Below are 25,445 nucleotides of genomic sequence, written 5' to 3'. Positions count from 1 at the left end.
GCAGCAAATCTAGTAAAGTTTAGTGATAAGAAATGTGACCTTGATCATGAAGCTGCCCTACGGCTACTCAAGCTCATCCGTCAGAGATTGGCCTGAGATCATTGGCCGTGAAAGTCAAAACTCATCAGGTATGGCGCATCTCGCTACATCTTTGCAGAGGCAGGTCGGACCTTTACAAGTAGGCTGACAGATTGTCACTGTAATTATATCCCAATAATTGGCTGTACTGGTGTGACGTCCATGCGTAACCTCTTTCTCATACCCTCTATATTTCTCCTTGATGCCTTCGGCCAAGGTTTGTCCCTGAACCGTGACCCCTTCCCCCCCCCATGAGGTCAGAAAGCTGAGATTTGATTCATTGACCTCTCCGGAGCTATCAAATATTTTCTGTATCGGCGCCAAAGCATGGGGTCAACTCAATCAGCCGGCTGGGGCGATTGAGCTTATCAGAGAGGCTAACGGCTACAGCAGGGTCACATCGGGCATCTCGCACAGCCGGTGAACTGCCGCTGATTATGTTGGTGTGAAGCTGCGAGGCGATGTTCTATAGAGGGGTTTGAGAAAGAAAAAACAGCTCATATAAATTGCTACAGGCAGTCACTGCCAAATGACAAATTTTATTGCACTGCTCTTAGCATGAAGAGCACTGAATGTGCACCAGTACCAGTCAAATAGAATACCTCATTGACAAGCAGATGTTGGTACAGATAAGCATGTTGCACAACGGCTTAGATTGATTTCTGAGGAATTTATTGGGGGCATTATTTTGCAAACAACCTTGGATGCTCTGAATGAAATTGTAAATCCATGGTAATCTGTGGGCCGTGCATAGCGGCTGACATTTCAGGGCTACGTACGATCACCTTGAAATGTCTAGATTCTTACAACTGGGAAGTAAGCCTGTGATTTTATAGAAGCTGCACTGACTACAGCTTTCAATCTCAAACATGGTTAGCATCAAGCTCCACTTCTGCTCTCTGGGCTTTACTGCGATCCTTAGGGTGCCCGGGAGTTTTCCTGCTTTTTATGGCTTTAACAGTGAATCAGGTGGTCAATCCCTCTTTCAGTTTTTTTTAAACTTAAGCAATTCACACACCATGACGACTGTGAATATTTCTTATCAAAACTATCCGTACCAGCAGCGATGTGAATTTGCGACAGTTGCAGCAGTTTCAGAAAAAAGGGTTTGAATAGATTCGCACACGCAGAGGACCAACAACCGGAATCCTATTGACCCACAGCAGCGTCTGGCAGCAAACGGAGGTAAATTGTTTTACAGCCTAAGCTACTGAAAGCTATTTTATTGAGTTTCCTTTTAGAGAAATGCTCCGAGTGAATTTTGGTTCCCGCTGGTAGAGTTGCTAGTCACATGAGTCCTTAGTCCGTCAGGTTAAAGTCAACCACACTCTTTGCCTAAACTTAACTAAGCGGTTTTAACAGAGCCTCCCAGTTGTTGTACAGACTAGTGTATGTTTTGAACACATCTGTTCCGCACAACGTGATTGGTTGATGCCTGTATTCGCAATGAGAGAGCTCAGAAATGTCAAACTCGTCTAGAAAATAAGGGCGTGGCTTTTTCACCGCGTTATATTCATTTTTCGCAAAACACAATGGTTTGAAAAAAAATATGCTTTTGTGTTGATTTCAATGTCATACAACACAGGGATGTGTTGGCTACATGGTCCGCAGTTGGTTTGCGCAGTTGTTTCTGCTTCCGGGCGTGTCAGCTGTAAGGTTGCAGGTTGTAAGGGAGCAGCTGGGGGAATACTCGGCAACAACTGTTGGTAAACAGTAATTTAATCAATGAGTGTCTGAAACTAACACAAGCCTGCCTGATACTTTACATAAAACTGCCTGTGTTAAGACCCAGACTTCTCCCATAAAGGAACCTCATAGCTCAGCTGCATGAGGTGCAATTTTGCACTGAATATTTCTTTTGACCTTCGTCCAGCCAGCTTTCTCTTTCGTATCACTCTCCATTGTGTGATATCAAATAAAAAAGCAGTAATATGTAAAAAAAGAATCCCTTCAGTCCCTGATCTTTACACTTGAGCTGGAGCTGTGAATGCAGAATAGTGACGAGTGAAATAACATCTCCTGACTCTTGACACACACACACACACACACACATCAGGCCCGGCACACACTGGTTGTGGTTCAGCTGAGACATGCAATACTGAGATAAGTCACGGAAAAGAGGAATCATAACCAACAAACCCTTCCTTCTTGAGGGAATTCATTAATTTCAAGGTTTTGTGATGACATAATTTCACGTAATGCAAAGCCGTTGGGAAGGGTAATGAGGGTTCGTCCTCAGAAGAGACAAATCCGTGCACAGGAAACCCACTTTTTTACCAATTTTAAATGGTTTCTGTTTTCATTGCACACCACTCTATCACAGGCAGAACAATCTGAATTCAAACAGCAAAAGATAAATACGCACACAGGAAGTGAAAAAGAAGAACATATGAAACAGAATGACGAATTAAAAAGAAATCTGAAAAACGTTGGAGATGAAACTCATATAGTGGGTTTGAGTAGGTTGAGTGGAGAAAGATACTGTGACACAGAGTGCAATAGAGAGAGAGGAAATACTGTGCTGAAAAGATGCAGTAAACGTCTTGTTCCCATCGTGCCAATAAAGATTATTTGAATGTGAAAGCAGGAGAGGAAGGAGGGGGAGGAGAGTGGTGCTGCATACAGAGAATGCTACCTTTTATGCGAACTATTAACCATGAACTATTTTTGCATTCCAGGTAGCTTCACAGAAATAAATACCATAAAGGTAACACATTGACACACGAAGCTAGGAATCATGCCCATGATACAAAGTCACACATGCACAGATATGCACTCAGGGCTCAGGTTATACGACTAAACAAGAGGAGAGTGACAGTGAGAGGGAGTGTATAATTGCGGACAAAGATAAAGTGTTTCATGAGCGGGGTGATAAAGTGCATATTAAATTAGCCTTAGCTCTATCGATCGCTGCACTGCAGCAGAAATGGATGCGGTGCATATCAGAGAGATTCAATTATACTCATATAATCAGCTTCAATTCCTAACGGAGCGCGAGTCGGACGGGAGGAGAGGGTGAGGGGAGAGGAGGAGAGAGAGGACAGGAGTGGAAGGAGAAGCAGAGGGGAGGGGATCATTTGCATAGACCGTGTGCAATATTGCTACTTATAAGTCCTGCAGCAGGAAAATGAAAAACATTTATCGGATTCAAAGAGAATTACAAAACAATAGAATCAACGCTTCCATTCTCATGACAGAATACTTGTTTTTTTTCTGCTTTTCTTCCTCCCATTCATGGCCCTTTCCTTCCATCCTCTCTCCTACCCCCTTTGCTTTCCTTTCCTTCCCCCTGTGCTCAGTATTCATCCCTTCACTTCCCCTCCCCGTATTCCTCCTTTCTAAGCCTATTTCCTCTCATTACTAATTCATTCTTCATATTTATTGAAGGCGCTCACTCTGAAGGGGGATCAATGTCTTATTTACACATTTAGACAGTCTATGGACTGAGCTGCGATTAACTGGCCTATAAAACCTTTAGCAATACCGCCTTAAATCTGCCATCAGGACCATTTGCCTCCTGATAATGTCCATCTCTATGAAAACAAACAAAGAGAAAAAGGCATTGTAGGCCCAATATATGCAACAAGGGTGCATTTTATGAGGCACTTAACCAACATTGTAACATATTAAATTTGGAACTGGCTAAGACAGTACAAATATAGGATTTATACGAGGAAATGTTATACTATGAGACCTGTGAATAGGGCTTATTTAAATTTTTTTTTACTGAATTATTCTAAAATAACTTTAGGTGGTCAGGTAGGTCAGTTTTGGGCGTGCCAGGAACGGCGTGTCACTTTCAGCTTGTTGCATCCACAGTGTCTTATGAAAGTAAACTTCTGTCGTCACGAAAAAGTACAATAAGTCTTTTTTCAAAATGAACTTCCGATGTAGGTTCAAGCTAAACTCTGAGGTTCGTCCTTTATGTTACATCAGATGTTCTCACTTTCTTATAACGACGGGATGAGTTGATTGGAGTATGTTGAAAGGCCGAGGTGGAAGTGAGAACGGGTTGAGTACTACATTCTATTAAGACTCTGGTTATAAATGGTTATTATTTTAAAAGTAATTGCTTTGTTGCTGGTGAATAAATCATTTAATTATGCTATTTTGAAAATAAATAAATCATTGTTTAAGAGCCAATTTTGGGTTGCCAAGTTGTGATATTCCCTTTGGCTGGTTCATCCTTTGTATTTGGTCACAGTGCAGTCACACGTGTTGGTAAATCATTAGTTTAATGCTTATGGCTAACTCAATTTCTAATAAGTTGTTGTTTTATCGTTGACCAAGTTTATTAATGAGGGGCTTATAAAATATTCAACATTTAGCTTTTTCATAAGCTGTAATGGTCCACAGGAGAGATGATCACCAGTTTGTTTTCACACCCAAAGACTCTTATTCATGATTTTTAACCAATCTATGAAGCGTTATGAATTATATTCAACTACAAATTCACAAAGGTTACCTTATTAAAAACGTTTTTACAGCGTGATGTGTTGGTTGTACAGAGGTTGTGTTGCTCATGGGATGGAAGCTTTTTTCCGGGTTCAGTAACTCAAAGCGCAGACCTCCGGAGACACCATCTCTTTATTTGTTTTGCTCCTGCAGCTACTGTGTTACAAAATGGCCGACAGATGATTGAATCTCTGCCATGACTGATTATAGTTAATGTGCTGTGATTCGGTGTCACTTTTACAACATACATTTTGCGCGTCGCACATGTGAGCGAAGACACACTGCATATGTTCCGTCATACACGTCTGTCCAATTATTTGTATGGAGTTCATACAACTGTCAAGATGAAAGCAGATTTTTTTTACGGAGTACTGAGCAACGAACAATATGTTTGTTGGAGTTTTACTGAAAACAAAGTAAAAGGCACCATATTATTTTCACCTGCGTCGCGATATTTTGCATCATGTTTCAGCATCTGTTTTATATAATGTTAAAGACAACTGGAAGCTACTGCTGATATCATGTCCTCTCTTTCTAACCCTTTATTTCGGCTCCGCAACAGAATTCAATTACTCTCATACTCCCATATAATCACTTTTCATCCCCAAGGCTTGACAGTTTCTCTGGTCTGACAGGAAAAAGCCTAATTACTCTCTGACCTTGACACACTCTCTCTCTCTCTCACTCTCTCTCTCTCTCTCTCTCTCTCTCTCTCTCTCTCTCTCTCTCTCTCATTTTCAGCCTCTCTCTCTCTCATTCCTCCTGAACAACCAGTTATTCGCTCTAACCTCTATTCAATGGGCAAACACTTGCTCAGACATGTGAACCGGACATTCTGCGAGCATGTTTGCAGCTTTGGCGTGCAAGTCCGCTCCCACAATCGCACAAAAACCGACACATACGCATGCACTGCTTTCATTCCACCAGTCTAGTAAAGCCATCTCTGCCTACCCAGCCTCACCATATATATACGCTTTTAACTTCAGGTCTTAATTTCCTTCAATTTCATACCACAGATATAGATGCTCTTATAGTAATTCAAGTCTCTCATGGTCTCATGCAGTATAAGAGGCTCATTTTTTTTCTTTTTTTTTTTAAAAGGAGACCAGGCACCTTGTTGCTGTATGTCTCCAGCTTCTCCGTTAGAATGTGATGGAGGATAATGTGCGAGTTGAGAAAGAATTCAAACAGCGCTGCCACCGCAGTCATGCCTCCTGCTCCCCTTAATCTGCTTTTCCATGTCAAATTAAATGCAGAGAGCTCGGCAAAGGAAGACACCTTTGTTCTTGGTGTGGTTGTTTGGCATTAATGGTCTTCATGATGGGGAATACTTCGGAGTGTTTTGTTTTACTAAATCATTTAAACCACAGTAAACGGCTACACTAAAATATGTAGGGAACATTTATGGTTACAATTTAAAAAAAAAGTTTGCTTTTTTGACACAAACATCTGCTTCAAATCAAAAAAAAAAAAAGAGAGATATTTTTCTCATTAGGCACATTAGTCACATTCTTACTGGCATTTCAATGCAGAGCCATGCATACAGGGGCAGGGTGCACAATAGGTTATTGTGCAAAGGTGACCTTCCCTCACCGACCAATGTGCTGTGAATATCCCTGCACGGCTAAACACACACCAGTTGCATCATGTAGCAGTGTCTCATTTTAGTGCTCGCATGACGTGCGCATAGACGTGATAAATACTCAACAGTATTCTCAATGTGATGATCTGGGGGGTAAATTAAATGTTGTTTTCATGAGAGTCAGTGGTCAGCTTCAAAAGCTCTTGCTGTTTTCTGAACTAAAGAGTGGATGTTATTTCGGCTACACAGTAAGTCAAAGTCTTGCCTGAGTGCTTTCAGTAAGAAGTACAGTGTGATTGATGGTGATGACTTAATTCACTGTGCTGATTCAAGACTGGGTAATTATTTTCCAGAGAGACATTTTCGTTCCTTAATTCACCTTTAAGGTGCTATTTATGAGAGTGAGAGCATTTCTATTGCCTCTCAATGGCTCTCAACCTGGCGACGGCTGAGCCGCCACTCTGCGTCGTCGCGGAGGCGTAGCATCCACCCTCCGGTTCCCCCTCAGGTAAACACTGTTAGCTCCGTCAGCACTTTTGCCATAATTTTTACTGTTAGCGCCATTAGCACTGATAACTAAAAGTCACCGGCTTAATCATCGCCATGTTGAGAGCTTTGAGAGGCAATCAAAATGCTCCCAATCTTGTGTCTTGCACCTGTAATGCTCTGGAATTTGCCACATTTAACTCAAATGATTAAAATGAATAAAAACCACTAGAGTATGAGCACCATTGCCTAGTAGTACATGCACCATATCCTACAGGCAGAGTGGGCTCACACATATTTGACTGTATCACAATCTCTAGAGAGGTGAATAAAGGCAGAGGAGTCTGACTCAGAGGAGACTCACTCTGATGGACCGGCCTCAATCTTTCCACAGGGGGCAAGAGGAGCCAGCTGTGCTTCTGATCTCGCTTCAAGTGTTTCGCTTCAAGTTGTGTAAACTTGCTTTGCTGCATGTTTTGCATAATTTGGCAAACAGCTTCCTTCAACTTAGCAAAGCAGTTACTAAGCACACTAATAATTGATGGTGGTACTACAGCCAAAGTGCCCTTTACAGACTAACCACAGATCCTTTATAGCTCTCCCTGTATAGTTTGATGTGAACTTCACAGGGTGGAAAAATTACAACATGCTCTCTTGGAAATGTACAGTATGCTATGATGTCCTAAAATACAAAACAGCTGCTCTGAATACAATATTAAACTACACACTGGCTGAGACCAGCTGATGTTTATTTGTCTGGAACAAACTGTCTCGTCTCCCAAGTCTGCCCCAAAAAAACACATGAAAAACCCTGTTTACCTTTAAATATCCTCACATACATATGCATCGATAGAGAGGAACACAATATCCCTCAACAAATGTCCTGTTCTTTCCCCTGAGCGCTGAACTACTCTTCATTCTTTAGGTCTTTAGGAGTGACCGGCTGACCTGATGTAGGTTTAATACCCTCCATCTCTCCCACACACACACACACACACACACACACACACACACAGATATAAATCCACACACACACCGTCTCTGCTGCTCTCCACTTTATTAAATACCAACACGCCCTCAATGTCAGACTCACCTTTCTCCTTTCTCTGCACATATTTACCCATAAGAATACATATTTAGGATTCCCAGGTCTGATCTAGCTGCTGGACACCGGGAGTTTGCTTTTGAGAGACAATTCTATCAAGAGATTTGCATTGCTGTCAAATGACTTCATGTGCGCAGAACTAAGAGGAACAATGGATCGATGTTTATTGGTCTGGACCGAGTGAACCGAAACGTTTTGAGCCCAAACTGGTTCTTCAGCAGAAGCAGGAGGATCATGGAAATATAAGTAATTATAGCCTTAGTATATCTAGCTTACCTACTGCAGTCACCATAGTGCAGTGTGCATCCACCCATATAACAAATGGTCTTAACAAATAACTATAGATCTCTCTTCCATTGTTCTTGCAGTGCAACACATTTACAAACAAAGAGCTACGTCCAGCAGTAAGGTGTTCATGTAGGAACACATTCCTCTGGGGATTTATCGCGGTACAGTGAGGAAACCACCACCCTGCATACGGTTATGTTTCATTTACTATCCCTATAAGCACAACTTCCAGAGCTTTGATGTTGTGTAATTATATCTCAGTATGCGTACAAAGTTAGAAAGCTGGAGAATATGCTGTAATCAACTGTGTGTGCATGTATGTGTATGCATAATTATCAAAACAAGCGTCTCAAGTTGCAAAAAATAATGAGCTCAAAGCATTTCTTCTACTCTTTCTCTAAACAACATAATGTGATAGTTACGTGTGTCAGCATGCATGCCATTATGACATTATTTGAGGAGAGAGATTATACATCAGCGCTCTGTGAGACATTAGGAGCCACCTTTGCGAGCTCGCCAGTTGCCATCAGCTGATTTATAACACGTATCAAAGCTAATTCCACTGACTTCCGCCCCGCGCCGCACCATCTGCAATGCTGATCGATCTGCCCTTTGTATCTCCATAAGCCAGCCTGCCGTACACTAATAGAGGAGGTATAAAGTTACTTTGTGACCTCAATAAAACCTTCACTTTGTTCTTTAGCTTGCTGCCGACACCCGAATCCAGCGGCTCAGCAGAACGCCGACATAAAAGCATACAACCCAACCTGGACACTGAAAATGTTCAGCACCCAGATCCACTGCTTCTATCCTTCCCACTTTGACATTGTGTTTGCTCAAACACAATGTTGTGTTTTGTGACACAAACAATGGACAGACGTCTTCTATCTCAGGAGTATGACAGAGCGGGAGAAAAACTGCAGAAGTGGAGGGAGGAGGAAATCAGTTAGTATGTAAAAATAAGCGAGGTATACGGTTACGAGGTTACAGTGGAACTACAATTACAGGATTCAGTGTGAGCATGTTCCAATTGACCGTGCTGAAGAAGTGGCAAAATCTTTCCCTGGAAGGTTATAACATTCTGTCTTTAGAAAAGGGAGAAAGCCAAAAGTCATGCTGTTTCAACAGTCGAATCGTTCAGCACGACGTACCGCAGGGAACCGTCTAAACCTGAAAAAAAGCTCACTAAAAATGGTCTTAATATTAAAGTTTTTTAGAAAATATTGTAATTAGCAAGTCCCACCACTGGGCCCTTCAACAAAGCATTCATAGTAAAACTTACTTCTCTGGCACTACACTCATTCCCAAAGCACAGCAAAGCGTTTAGGTTGTATTCACAGCTGACTTTTCAGGGGGCTTTGTTCTCGCTGTTTCTCAATGCAAAGCCACTGCTGCTGCGGCTCCATTTGACAATGAAAGTTTGATGAGGCACTCTCGCTCTCTCTCTCTCTCTCTCTTTTTTTCACAAATTATTCAGTGTGGTCCCGATGCAGAAATACAGTAATACACAATCAGGATGGGGCATGTCAGTGCAGCTAATAAAGACAGCAGCGTGGATCCCATGTGTGCTCAGCGGGAACAAGCTGGACGTTTGTTCAGCTACATGATAACGCTTGCCTGAGCTAAAAGTGAGGACTTTATGGAAACGCGTTTCTAATTTCTGCAAGGTTAACATGGAATATATTGAAATGAGCATGTGTTTGCTTTTCCGCTGTGGCTATTAAAAGAAATATCTTAATTGTGCCTTAGACCGAGGCTGTAGAAAAACTAAATCCGTCAATTTTGGATGCGTTTTCTTTTCTCTTTTTACATGAATCTATTTTTGAGTGCAATGCAAGAGATAAAAAGCAAACAAAACATCATATTAACACCACTTTTCTTGGGTTTGACCCTCCACGTCATGTTATTTCAACGTCACATGCTCTCTTATTTTACTCTCTCCCATAGTTGAGTTAAGGACAGGGAGACAGACAGAAGTCTCTTGTTTGAGAGAAGTTTTTAATGGAGCAAAATGTCATTTAAGCTGCAGCTAAAAGAATAAAATGTGGGTTGTCATTGTAGTTTTATGTTTCACACTATTGCGTTCGGTCAGTGTCATTATAGCTTCAGGGATGACAGTATTTGAAGGCAAAACCCAGAAGTTAGCATCGCTCTGGTTCCGTCGACAAAAAGCCTTTTTTTTTCCATTGGATTGTTTGATTACTGCAGAAAATACTCTCTGAGGCGAACAAATGTTCAGCAAGATGATCCTCACAACTGAACACCACTTTTATGATTTGTTAAGCTTGAATGCAATCAGCAGACGTAAAAAGCTCACAAAGGCGACAAACGAACTACACTATTCTTGCATGAGCGAGAGTCAACGTATCCCCGCATCATTCCTGCAACATTGCTCCATCACTGGGAAACCACCTGTAAAATGTTCCAAATGTTCCAAGCATCTTGTAGATCATGAAGTCACTGCAGCAAAAAGAGAAACACTGTAGACATGTGAAGAAAGCCTAGGGTGTCGCACAACTAGCTAGTGCGCTGGCACACACAGAGAGTGACACAGAAAGGAACACAGGCTTGGTAAATGGACCCAGCAGGGTGCTTTCGGCAGCTGTGTCCCAAACTACACATTCATTTGATCAGCTTTTTCAGTTTGCAGTGCATTCACACTGGGACACTGACAAAAATAAGTAACTGGAAGACGCCAGCATGCAGACTAAATGTGCTCGATTCTTTAAAAAGCGGAGTTGATGGACACTATTGTCTTAATTCAATGAGCAACAGAAATAGGGGAGCTAAAATGAAAAGCAATTATGGATGATGGATGACAAAAGAAGAAGAGATGATTCGGTCGTGGGGAAAACCATTCTGAGATTCCTCACCAGAAGCAGTGTTCCAAAGTTGGTTGACTGAACACGTACTTTAATTTCTTGCATTCTAATGGCAGGAAGGACGATTTGTAAATAGTGCATAATTAGCAGTATAAATATAGAGCAAGGAATTAAGATTTAGTACATTGATGTCATTGTGGGTAAACACCACCCGCTGATGGATGATATACCGTATTTAACAAAAGAAACTATGCATGTGTAGAGTTGTCTTTGTGTGTGTCGGCTTTTGAACTTCCTTCTTTGTGAAGGTTCATTTTATACCTTCAGAGTGAGGACATTGTGGCAAAGGAAATACACTGTGGCCAATCTCCGGTCTTCACTTCTAATAAGGGCTTTTTGGAGGTTAAAGGTGCTAAATTTGAAATTCAGAGCATGTGTGATTGATTGAGGGATTACCTCCACACTGCTCTCAACATGGTGAAAGCTCAGCCGGCGGCTATAGAAGCTAACGATGCTAACAACACAAACAACGGCAACAGTGTTTGCCCAGGAGGGGGGCAGCAATTAGCTAGCCTGAGCACTAACACACACTCGCGGCTTGACTGGCTTCGTAAAAACAAAGCACAGAGAAGCTTGGTTTACAACACACAGGGAGAGAGAATTACTTTCTCTGCTCAGGTAGACATTACTCCACTACATCTGTATAGCAAATATGTGTTTGCTGCTGTATTAATGCAATTCATTTCAAATTTAGCACCTTAAAGGCTTGATTTTTGGGGTCAAGATTGCAATTGGATTCAGGATCAGGTTAGGGTGACACTCGGGCTTAATTTTGGTCTCATAGTAAATTGCAGCATAAAAGAAAGACATTTCGCCAGTGTGTATGTGTGTCCTTCATTTGTACTTTTGCACCTGTGTGCATTCCTTCTATAAGTGGATGTTTGCAGTGTGTGCGTTGGTATTTTTGTGTCTTCGTATGTGTGTGACCGGTTGTGCTCCAGGAACATATAAGTGCTGGACTTTGACACGGGAGCTTGTCGGCATCCATCAGGATCACTGCAAACATCTCCTAACAGCCCCCCCCCCCCCACCCATGCATTTCCTCTCCTCTCTCCCCTCTTCTTCTCTCGATATGGTAGTTGTGCTCTGTAGATACTGTCTCTTCCACTCACATTTGAGAGATGTGCAAAGGTGAGCAAACACACACACACACACACACACACACACACACACACACACACAACACACACATACCTTCCTCCCTTCCTCCTTCACTCACTCCCACTCCATCACTCATCCACGTGTTACTTCTTTTACTCGGTATCAAGCCGATGTCAGGCGGACCTACAGTACAACATGTCAGATGCTGGATTTAACCCACGGCCCGCATGACCGTAGCTTAAAGATTGAAGGGCTCCTATAGGCTCGGCCTGAAGCAAAGCATTGTGGGGCTGCAACCGTGACATATTTATAGAAATAAATAATGGCTCCATTATTGGCAATGTTTCTGCAGCACATGATTATTTTTAAATAGTCAGCAGTGTTTATGTACTCACATAAACACAACAACCCACGCTCACACTTACATTCCCACCCAGACACACATACACATATAAGCCAGCCAATAAGAAACATATGATATGCAGATTGGGGAGCATTGATCGTTTCGATTAAATCAATATTTAAATAGACATTCCAAATGATTTCCAAATTCTTTCTGTATTTTTCAGCATTTTCAGTTGGTAATGTTGACATATGAAGCCTGCAGGTTTCACTTCACATTCCGTTGCTGTGACTCAAACGCAATACAAGTTATGACTAAACAGCATGATTCATTTCTGTTTATTCCTGTAGATTCTATGGAAGCAATAATAAGCTGTTACATGTTGATATTTTCTGGACAGTCTGTAATTTTCTTTTCTTTGAGCTTGGATCTCTATTCATGACCTTAAGTAAAAGTAGCTCTGCCTGAGCTTTCAAACACGTGTCACCATCTTCATCAGTGAATGGAGGTTGCTGATGATGTTTCACTTTCACAAACACATCAACAAATACTTTAAGAGCTTACATATCAAAAAATAAACAATTATAAATCTAAGTTAGAAAGAACGCTGCTACAATAAACGGAAACAAACTCATGGAACAAGAGCTTTTCTGCCGGCAATTTCTTGCTTTCAGGTACGATTTAATTGCCTGTATTTGGAAAAAAAAAGGCAGTCTAAAAGGACAATTACAGGGCCTCTAAAAATGGCCATTAGCTAAGTGTAAGCGTGACAGTGACCTTGACCAGATTTTGAATTGGGAAAGCATGGAATATTCACGGACATTTAAAGGAGGAGGAGGAGGTGTACAAGGGAGATTGTGTGTGAGCCCCTCGCTATAGGACACAAGCGTTCATTTTATGCTCGTGTGTGTGTAATCAAGCCGCGCTCCTCTGAAAACACACCGACAGGGAACTGCTTCTTGTTTGTCGGAGTGGGAGACAGACATGTCTGTGCTCGGGGCGCTGCTGCCATCTCAGAGTGAAGTGCACTACAGTAAAAACATACATCAGTGGGCTGGTGTGACTCCTAGGTAGCACTGGAGCTCCTTAATATTGCAGACACAGCTTGTCTTCAGCTATTCTCTCTTTTCTATTCCCCCCTCTCTGTCGCTTTCAATATCTCTCCCTCTCCTCTTTTCTCAGCAATCCTTTATGTAAATATATATTTTTACCCTGTCACATTCAATTTCCCCTCTCATGCATGGTGAAATGCACCGTTGTGCCAGAGTTCAGTCGCTGGGGAAAGACTCCCCCAAGAAGGGCGTGGAAAATGACAGTGTCTCTGTGGCCGGTTTAGAACTTTCCCTCGATTTTGTTCTCAAAAAATCAATAGTACTTCTCTATGCTCTTTTTTTTGGGGTATTTATTCAGAGTTCGCCATCCTGCAGGAAGGGGCAATGCAAAGTCAGTCAGAGTTTTGGAGCGAAAAGGAGGAATAATTTGCATAAATCTGCATCCTATTAACACATCAAACCTGCTGACTTGAAAGGGATGCCTTGATTAGAAACACCACCAAATGACTGTACGTCTACTTCCTCACGTCTCTCTTCTCGTCGTCTACTCGCTATCTCCGTAGCTCACTCTCGTTATCTTCCCCGCTGAGTGTTGTTGCTGTACAGTTCACATCCTGTGTGTATGTTTGTTTGTATTCCCGCATCATTATAGAGAGTTTTGCTGCAACATCCCTCCACATTTGATGGGAAACTTCCTAAAACCCCATCTCTGTCTCTCGTGTTTGTCTCTCACCCGGAGTTTATGACTCTGCATCTTTGTTTCCTCATCGCATCACTGACAGGTTTGGCAGAGCTGTCAAACGTCTTCAACCGATGTGTGCGTATTACGTCTCCAAGCACACCTGCAAATAACACATGACCGAAAGTATTACGAGCCTCCGAAGGATGAGATGACGGTGTGGGTGTTGGAGTATAAATATGCTCCCATATCACAGTTCACTGATTTGAATCACTGATTTATGTAATGAAATACATCCCGACTGTCACTCATTTCAAAAGCATAGCAGGAAGTGAAATGATCGTTACTACATCTGCTTTCACTGTGTTGGATTACATGAAAATATTCAGTTTTTTGTAATACTGGGCAAATACATGTAAGACATTTTGGACAGGAGCATCATGGAATTATTAAAAACATAATGATTGGTTAATATTTAAACGCTACAGTCACAATTGTTCTTTCCTCTTGGAAGTATAAGAAACTCCACCAACCTGCCAGTTGTCCGGTTAAATTTCAAAGTATTGTACAATCTTACATAACTTTATTTTAAAAAAAGAGGTGGCGATTCCATTTGATGGAATGGTGCAACCACAAAAACATGTAGTGTTGGGTTTTAATATTTCACTTAGACTAATAGCATTTGTTATTTTTTACACTATAAGTACTGCAGCAATGTGAACTACAATGATTTCTTTATAAAGTGCTCATGAGTATGTTATATCTAATTTTAAAGTGTACTGTTGCTACTCAAATCATCAGCTACTCAGTCAATGATGAAGTTACTCCTCATTCTATTTGCATTTTCCTACAAGTCCACCAACACGCATCAACTTCCGCTCGTTACATCCATATGGTCTTTAAAAAAAACAAAACTTTTCTCTTCACAGGAACCAACTTAGGAAAAGACAAGTCACGTGACAAATCAACTTTGAGTTCTTGTTTCACACGGGGAATGAACAGCGGTCTTCTAGCTGAAAGATCACTGTTTGTTTATTTTTGTTTTAAATTTTGATGGCCTCTATTGGTGTGCAAAAAATATTTTTACTACCAAGAGTCAATGCAATCTCTGCGTTGAAATCATGGAAACTAAAATAGCAATAAGATCAGGTTTAAAAGTACAAACATTTTGTATTTTATCCGACTTCTTTAGGATATTCTTTTTCAAACAGTCTTCAAAAACCTGCAGTTGGCATCGTCAGGGTCCAACTGTGAGGGTTATTCACAGGAAAACGTCATTGTGATTAATGATCGTAATTAGCCTAAATACTATAATTCATAACAGTGTTGAATAAAGCTTTCAAGGATTATCACCTGCGGTGCACATCCCTAGTCTCTACTTCCTGTTGCTTTCTGTCAAAATCTTGCCATGTGTGTTTTATACAACACTGCACACTCAAACTACAGCATCGACAAATTCTCATGACGACTTTCACAGATTCAGTTTCCTAATGAGCATATTTACAAACATTATGTCTGTCAAGAGGTCATTGAGCTTTCTTCCACACACTCATATCAACAAACAGACACACACACACACACACACACACACACACACACACACACACACACACACACACACACACACAGTATATTTGTATGTTTGCAATAGAGCCTTAATTGGATACTCTGTGCTGTTTACCAAACTGAGTGAGCTAATGCAATTGCACAATTAAACTTGTTAAATCTTGCTAATTAAAACTAACAAAGACGCCGATACAAATCAATTGCAAGTCGAGAAGTTGGAGAGCTTAGGAAGTGCCATTGATAAGCCGGCTTGAGAAAATTCCCAATCACACACACTAATTAGATGCTAACACTAAAGCAAGATCAGCTTTGGAGTTGTGTTTCTCCACCTGATGAATGTGAGTGAGTGCTCACTCTGCCTCTCGCTCTTGTTTGGTTTAATCTTTGGCCGACTTCACCAGCTAGTCACCTACTACGTCTCGCTGGCATTTGGTGCTGGACCGGTAGCTGACCGTGGGTTTACTGTGGCACAACAGCATTGCTGAAATCAACTGCCTGACATGAGTTTAATGAGAGTGGGGAGATGAGACAAAACTGTAAGTCTGTTGTAAAGCCAAAACAATGGGCTGAAAAGGGAATGGCAGCTCTGTCAAGATACGGTAAATTGTCTCAAAAACTCTGAACCCCAAAACCCAGCGGCGGGTTATAAAAGGACTTTCTAACATTCATGGCACAACATTAAGTGTGACGATCACTTCCATCACAAAAAAAATACAAGGCCATGGTGAGTAAAATGAAAATAAGGAACAAAAAATGCACCGAAACAGAACATTTTGGGACGTTTTTCATTTTTTATTCTGAAATTTTATGAAATAATATTTTCTATTCAAGAACAAGATGTAGCTAAAATAGCAAGACAAATAATATAATATATAAATGATAAAAAAACAAACAGGAATATGATTGCTGACTCCTCTGTCCTGCATTGACTTCCTCTTAGTTAACAGCCTGATTGAGCTGCCAAGAGATCATTAGGCCTTCATTGTGTGTTAATTAAATCAGCACACAGTGACACACTGACGTTTGGCCACCATCGCTCACACTCTCAACTTCATGTCACCAAAAATAAGCCCTCTCATCGCCTGTCTCCCGGTTTATATTTCTCTCCCTCCCCCCTTGGCTCCCTCCCAGCTTTTCCATTCCCAGGCACGCTGAGTGCTCCTCTTGGCATCTTGGAGGATTCACTTGCCGGAAGCGGCGCCTGCAAGCCATAATATGCGATATCTTATCTGTTTAATTTTCTCCCACCTCGAAAGCATGCCACGGCATCAGCCTTGTTTATTACTGTCAGAGAGACACCAGCCGAACTCCCACTGGTGTGCCATTATTATCGCACAGATGGCAACGAGGGTTGAGAGGGAGATGGAGAGTGAGAAAACAGAGAGAGCGAGGGAAGGGTAAGGGGGTAGGAAAACAGGAAGAAAGCAACGGAACCAGTTAAAAAAACCACAGGTGTTTTCCATTTTAACCGCAACCAGATGGTTATCTGAATGTAGGCAAGAGTAGATCACGTTTCCTTTTTTCTCTAATGTCAATAGATGTTTTTTACCGCTGTTTACAGGGAGACACACACACACACACACACACACACACACACACACACACACACACACACACACACACACACACACAGGTGTGCACTTTAGCATTCGACACATCAATCCCAGAGGCTTTTTCCTGTCAAGGAAAATGACTGCTGTCAGAAACAATAATGTACAGAATGCAATGACCCCTCCATTTATTCATTGACTGCTCTGCTCACTGTTGGGATGGCGTGGGTCTCTCGGGGAGACCGAAACTCACTGGCGTGCGGTTTTGTGTGAGTGGATGCATATGTCCTTCCTAACGCCCAGAGGAGAGACTTCAGGACCTTGGAGACTACCTACTACTCATGTTTATTTCTTAGGTTTCAATGTGAAGTATGTTTCCAACATTGTAAGCACTGATTTGATGGTTTACCTGACTTTTTTATGTAGATGAATAACTTAAAAAAACCCATAAAAAAACCATCCACAGAGCTTTAAGAAAGGTATCGAATAAAAGTTCAGCTTTTCCAAAAAATAAAATAAAATATATGATTGTGAATTATTTATTTAAATATGTTTGACGGGTCCAAAATTCTTATTTTATTTTTATCTCTGTGGAAGAAAAATCTAACGTTTGCTTGCTGCCTCTACCAATGATTGTGAGCCAATTGTATAACGATGTTGGTAAAACATTGGCAGCATTTTTCGCACAATCACAGCTTACTGCCTGTTTATGCAAGTGTTGCATAATGTTCTTGTCCAGTTAGTACCAGTTGTAAGAATGATATATTATGGAATATTTTATAGGCTACATACTATACATAACAATATTAAGAATATTTCATATGGCGCATGAAATGCAGTCTTTCTTCAGCTGCCTGTTCTTTTTTAAAGTATGGGTTTTAATCGCCTTGTTTACTGGCAGCTTAGATGTGTGTTATTTCTGCTGTGTTTTCAATTTCATGCATGCTTCATGTAAATTGGCTTGCCTGTGTGTGTGTGTGTGTGTGTGTGTGTGTGTACGAGCGGGGAAGGTAATGTTATGCATTCCTACGAGCAGCCACTCTTTGCACCTGTGAGGCCCAAGTCAATCTGGTGGCGTTGGTCCGTGGATGAATGCTTTGGAAAAGGCTGCGATCACCCAGGAGAGGACCGGCTGGAGTCCAGAGAGACAGGAGGGAGGGAGGGAGGGAGGGAGGGGAGGATTACACTCCAGACAGAAGTGGCTTGTCTGCTGCACAGCCTTCCCCCACTCCTTGCTTGTTTGTTTTTTTACACGTGCAAACAGATGCAAGAACCGTTGTTATCAAGCGATTTCATTTCGCACAAATTCACTTTTTTTCCACTCCAGTTTTGTGTACTTGCCGTGGTGGAATGCATGCAGGCAGAAGTCCCTATCACTCCAACGGGAGGGGTCTGTGAGGAAATAGGTGGATGATGTAAAAGAAGAGGAAGACGAATGAAGAGCAAGGGGCCCGTGGTGGTAATGCATGACGTCATTGTGCTTTTTATTTGAAGCCTTCATGACATGTTTATCATTACTACCATAAATATCCTTCAGATACTGCTAATCTATTCCATTTTTGGTCTGAGAGGCAATGAGAGGGTGTGTATTTTACCGTAAATACTCACATGAAGCGTTACAGCAGCCATACTTTCTTCACAATGTATTGTTTAAAAAAACACTAGCACTGGAGCTGCAGAAGGATCTTAAACATTCCTCAGCTGGTGAAGGGTCGGCTCTACGACTTCAAACACAGTCTGGGCTTCCAACACAAACTGTGCCAACTGTGTGTGTTTGTGTGTGTGGCATATATCTGTTTCTGCCCTCTAGAGAGTGTCTCTTTCAGACCCAGGTCTGATTGACGGGGGCTTTGCAGGGATCTCTTCCAAACCCCCTCTACCTCCACCTGGCAGGAGAGATTGCCTTTGTGTCGCTCTGGAATGGCCTCTCGGCGGAGGGCGATGAGACGGGCTTAGCTAGCCCCTGTTGCTAACTAGACTGATGGAAACCCTCTCTGCCCAGTCACACCAGCAGGAGGAAATACATAATAAACAGGCCAGAAATGGAATACATCTTAAGGCAGAATAAATGTATACTGGCCAGTAAGAAGAGGAGCTACATCCCCAGATGTGTTGGCTCCACAGAGTGACTGAGACAATTATGAAAGTGTAGATTCGTTACCCAGAGAGCCGCCACAAGACCCGGAATATGAAAATAAAGAGAGCAACGAGACAAGAGTAAAGGAATATATGGGCAAATAGTGAAGGGAATATATTTGCATAGACATTATTTGAACCAGTAATTACACTAAAACCTTTATTACTAAAACCGTTTTGGTCTTTTTGGAGAAATCCGGCAAAACTGAGAAAGTAATTAATCAAATTCATCTCATCACGTACTTTTAGAACTGAATGCCTTGGCGTCTTGCCATGTTCCGAAAATATTATCTTCGCACACTGACTAATTTACTGGTTAGCTGAGCACTAATGATTGAATGCCTGACTATGTTGCCCAAAGCAGTGGGCACTGGTGTGTGTGCATGTCTGTAGAACAGGGAGACCATATGACTCACGTCGAGTCCCTTTTCCCTCTCCGCATCCGTCCCCGTGGGTTGACAAACACAAGCGTCGCACACCGACAGCGCTGAACAGCGCTCTGGGGGACAATCGGCGCTGGTTTTACAACATGGCCGGGAATGGCGCTTGATACTTGAGTTATGACTCTTTGGAGAAAATCATTGCAACAAGGATCAAGTTTCATCTCGCGAGTAAAAATGATTAATTCTGTGACATATAATGCCACAAAGCGGCTCAATTCATCCCCATTAAACGTCTGGATTGATCACGCTTTTACAACCTGATTCGTCTCAATTTAGTGTAAACACAAATTGAATCAGATTAAAGCATTGATCCTGTGCCTGGGGTGAACTTTGTCATTCTTTTGTTAATTAGGATGAATTCATGTCTAACAGCATGTCAATTGAAGCACAAAGTATCCTATTTTTTTTTCTTTGAATTGGTAAATGTTAGTACTGCAGCATTAACTTACCATGAAGTCACTAGAGCCTTACTCAGAAAGTCCATCCATTCATAAAATATTCACCAAAAGCATTAAGACTTAGTCGTTACGGTGGTTTAATTCCTGCGCTCCAAACTATACACTCTAAATGTTATTTTTCAAGCAAAGTGCAAAACACACTTCATGGTTTCACTGTATGGTCCTGCCAGCTGTTATTATATTAATGAATTAATGACGTATTGTCTGATGGTGAATGTCTTTCCTTCTGAGAGCTCCTTGCCATACGATTGAACAGTATAGGGATCGATATCTCTCTCTCTCTCTCTCTCTCTCTCTCTCTCTCATCCTGAGTTTTCGTAGGGTATTAGAGAAACCTGTTTGGCACAGATTACTTCAGAAATCCCAGTGTTTGGCAATATGGCCACTGCTGTCCACGTGCTCCAACAAAACAAACTAAAAAGTCCAGATTAAACTTTTCTGCATTCATGTAGCTCCAACTACACGGGTCAGACACACAGTCCGACTGTGCGCCGCCCAAACTTTGTTGACCGACTGTGTCAACATGCAAGTGGATTTTATAGCAGCCAGTTTACTGTCCATGTAAACGCTTTAAGACATTTACTCTGTCACACATTGGGCTTCATGCAAGAACCGCTGGTACGAACAGATTCGTTCTGAAGTGGCTTGTAGGAGTGATTTAGGAAAACTTGCCGCATTCATCAATTCTGTTTTTTCTCTGATCTACAAACACAGTTTACGAGTCTAAAACTACAATATCAATATGAACGTCTCAAAGTGCAAAAACATATTTGTCCTTCTTCCGTTGCAGTCATCGATCGCCTTGCTGTGGTGAGATGTTTTTCCAGAATACAAACATGTTCTTGCAGGAGGTCCATTGTTTGTGTGCATGTGAATGCATTATAGTTTGTTTACGTGCATCATTGCATCTTTATGTTCAAATTTTTTAGTCTCACTTACACAAACCGACCCCTCATCATCACCCTCATACTGTCCACACGCATACGGATGTATACTCTAACCCGGAGGAGGCAAAACAGGCTCTCTGAAAAACAGGTCGGGTGGAAGTCCTGCGATTAGATTTTGGGAGGAAGTTGTTCTGGGACTTAATTAGTAAAGGGCCCCACAATTGAACAGGCTAAGTGCCCATGAGCTCTACTCTCAAATCTGGGACAACTAAGGCTCACACACACACACACACACACACACACGCACACGCACACGCACACAAGTAAGATGGCAATTACATACATTCTCACACACACATTGAACTGCAGAAACTCTTTCCATACAGTATATTAAGGAGTGTTGTAAGAGGTGTAGGTCCTATATATAGATATATATATATATATACACTATATATCTACTGTACCAACAGTAAATAGAGTAAATAGAGAACTACAGGAATACTCTAAAGTAGTTTCAAACTGTATGCTTAAGTGAGCCTGTGTCTTTATACTGTAGAATCTTCTCTAGTCAGCTTGGATTTACTCAAACAGTGATGCAACAAAATATTATATACATATATCTTCATAAAAACTCACCATTTTAAAGTTTCTGTTTATCAGCTGTTGATCCAGATGTTTTCTCATGTAATTTACCAACACAATGTACAGTAGTTATATATAGGATAGCATGGCATAAAGAGTGTAAGTGGATTTAAGTGGAACTATGACTGTTTGTGAGAAAATGTGATTATGCCGGGTTTTAAAACTTCAAATGAAGTGCCTTTTGTTTACCATGACTCTAGGTCTGTACTGTAACTCTAACACAAGATAAATAAAACTATCTTTAAAAACAAACAGTGGGTGAAAGGAGCGATTGATGCTTAAAATACTCTCTTAAATTAAAGGATTATTCATCGATCCATTCAACACTTTTTTCACTTAATTTAAGTGTCTGTCAACACAAATATGCACATCAAATATACATAAGCAAACAAACACATCCCCCGATCAAAAAACAAGGCACTCTGCTTTCCCCTTTCTCAAAAAGAATACGTAAAAACAAACACCTTCAGTGCGAGCACACAGGGAAAACACACAATAGCAGTCAGATGAATAATAAAGTTCATATTGTCCAGTTATCTTTAAGATGTTCTCAAGCAGAATGAACATATTCAAGCATCATCCGAATCCAAAGTGTCCAACAAAGACAGCCAGATCACAAACTCCTCTCAGCCACACCCTGAACGTCACAGTCGCAGCTTCTTACGAAGAAGAAAAGAAAGAGAAAGGAGACATTTTCATAATACGATCAACAACAGCAGCAGGTCGGTCACTTACTTGCAGTGCTTGTGAGGCCCACTAAGCGTCTCGATGACAAAGCATTCGCCTCCGTTCAGGCAGTAGGCCAGGTCCTTCTCATGACAGGGCTTGAAGTGCTCCGAGTGCAGCGGAGGGACAGTCGGAGATGCTGCAGGACAAACAAACTCTTGTTAGTCATAATCAACCTGTAAAAATACATGTTTATTTCATTTTCATGAATATATTCGCTCTACTACAATCAGGCTTCGTGACACCATTAATTCATCTCACTGTCTTCCAGCAGCCGATTACTTCTCTAGCTCCTTTATTGTCTCTTTAATTCTGCAAATAAATCATCACATCATCTTAAATTGCAGCAGGAGTCATTGTTCCAGCAGAGGCCACTAACTCCACCCGCGGATCCATAATGAGCGTGTGCCTCATAACATACTGCACGTTGCGGATAAAACCAACACACTATTGTTTGTTTAGACCCTACAATGTCACCAGCAAAAGATGGATGGAGGACGGGTAATAATCTGTTGGGCTGTGATTAATACTCTGGTCACAGTAGTGCTGTTGGAGAGCCGAGCTTCTCCCAGCGATTCATCACAGCACGCATCGCTGACTGCGGACGGTACCCACGTCTGACGGGTTCTCCTCAGCGTACACCTTAATGGATGATCTTATTACTGAAATGAATAAGTAAAGCGCCAGTTGCTTAACAGAAAATATGGAAATGCTGAAGCGATCTGATGTTAAAAACAGTTAAACCACGGCGTCACGAATGACGTTCTTTGTGTGCTTTTAAAAAGTAGAGATTGCAGTAAGTTCATGGGCAGTCATCCATCAGCTGAGTTTTGAAAGCCTGAGATGCAGTTGGTCGGGGAAAAGGCTTTAAGACGTGAGGAGGAATACGATCTGCACCACTGATGATGTTCTTATTAATACCAGACCAGACTGCTGACGGTTTCTTTTGTGCTTACAAATAAAAAATTAATCGGCTAAGGGCTCTCATTAGCCGATCCTCAGCTTTGTTTTTAAAGTAGCGGGATGAACAGTGATGAGCCAGAACTTTATGCTCCACTGATTAAAAACCAGTCGTACTCACAGGACGCTGCTATTACCACTAGTATGCTGATTGCTGTATCGGGTTGTCCTTTAATGGTGCGTGGAAGATACATCCAAATGAACAGAAGATTTCTCAATCAAGAGATAATGAGAGATTAATAATAAGTAGTGTTTTGGGGTGATGACTGGGTGAAGAGAGGCGAGTTATTTGAGTATGTCCTCAGATCCCTTATTAATCAGCAGTATGTGTGTGTGTGTGTGTGTGTGTGTGTGGTGGGTTAGGTTATGAGATGCTAGGTGCTGATAGGGCTCTGGGGATCTTAAACAACCCTTGGTAATTGGCTGTTGGGGGATTAGTTTCCATGTGAGAGGCAAAGTTAGGTCTGGAATTAAGTCAGCAGTGAGACCTGGTTTTATCTGATGAGGATGTTAACATGTTGGATATGATGACAAGAGGGTCTTAATCAAAGTTATAACTTGTAAAGGGTAGTTTAGACAATTATTCATCAACGTTTAATTCCAAATTCCTTCATTTAAAACCACAACCAGGGCTGGACGGGCCACCGGCAGACCAGACACTTTACCTGCGGGCCAAAGAGCTTTTTGGACCAGCACATCTGTTCTTTTTTTGTCTGATCGTTTTTTTTGTTTTCTAAATTGCCGCTGGGCTGATGACGACAGAGAAACATGCTTGTGTGTCTGGATCAGTCCCTCACATGCTCTACATGAACGTGTGTGAGCGCGCTCAGCTGAGAGGAGAGTCGTCATCCTTGTTTGACAAATATCAGCAAAATAATTGATGACAAAAGACATTAAGAACTCCATTAGTTGCACAGACAAGGGACATCCTCATTAGACGGGCTACTTCAGAAAACAGCAACTTGATGATTGCTTACGAAGCATTAAAAAGTCCACTGAAATAGCTGCATTGTCCTTGTACGCCATGCAGACTTTTATGGGCTTAACGAATGAAGGAATTATCTTTATTTACATTAGCCATCACCATGGCATGTCTTGATAAACCATACAGTGAAGGTGTCCAAAAAAATACATTAAATAACAATAAATGAGTTCCACTGATTCTTAATCACAAAAGTTCTTGGCTACAGTGACTGATTTTAAGGCAGGGTTAAAGGTCGTCCACGTCCCTATCCATTTTTGCTTCCACTGAGCTCTTCACCGTGAGCCCTGTGGTGTTACATGTGCAGGAGAGTGATGAGTGACAGGGCAGGCTCTGTGGTCTGTGCATCCTGCTGACTGTGCAGATATTTCCACCTGCATTCTGGTATCAGAATCCTTGTTGCCAGCTTTTTTTGCAACTGTGTGAAACTGACAATCTGAATGTTGGCCTCCTTTCACAGAACAACAATAAATGTTGTTTTATAACCGTAACCACGATCCCTGGCTAATCTCAACCATGAGCAGATAAATGAATCATTTAAAATATGTCTGGTATAAATCATGAGAATTCAACAGCTTATTTGATTTAATTTGACTATGATTAGTACATTGTGTGTATACCGTAACTAACACTACATGGGAATTACAAAGTCAGCTTTGCATGACCAAACTACAACATGAACATGGATTTACACAACAATACCATCAAACATCAACCGGCACCTCAACTTAACCTTAACTTTAAAAGCTTTACTTTTCACAAGGACACAATGAGATTAAAGTCAATTTGAGGAATGCATTGTCTTCCTAAGAGCAGCTGCCAACTAGAAAGAGAACAAGAGAAAACTTAAGAGGGAACTCGTAATATAACAATGCCATGTGGTATGTCGTGACATGATACATTTGCCTTGCAGGGACCACACATTCTGCACACAGAGACACACAAACAAAGGCCAGAATTACAAAGCGCTGCTGCGTCTTTCTAAGCGTTTGCTCTGTTTTTATTTTTTATTTTTCTCGAACATAAAGGATTTTCCTTCAGACA

The 25,445-nt window shown here is 41.5% G+C and overlaps 1 protein-coding gene across 1 annotated transcript in view; it reads right to left on the bottom strand.

Annotated features, from left to right (window-relative positions):
• Window positions 1–25,445, bottom strand: part of nrg3a (neuregulin 3a) — a 300,683-nt gene that overhangs the window by 95,432 nt on the left and 179,806 nt on the right. The window contains exon 2 of the mRNA XM_076104198.1: window positions 22,469–22,598. Within this exon, the coding sequence (XP_075960313.1) occupies window positions 22,469–22,598 (130 nt within the window). The remainder of the gene's footprint in view (window positions 1–22,468; window positions 22,599–25,445) is intronic.

Source organism: Anarhichas minor, unplaced genomic scaffold (genome assembly GCF_050575085.1).
Source record: "Anarhichas minor isolate MPS153535 unplaced genomic scaffold, ASM5057508v1 ptg000029l, whole genome shotgun sequence".
Taxonomy (NCBI): Eukaryota; Metazoa; Chordata; class Actinopteri; order Perciformes; family Anarhichadidae; genus Anarhichas; species Anarhichas minor.
This window is presented reverse-complemented; position numbering and strand designations above follow the sequence as displayed.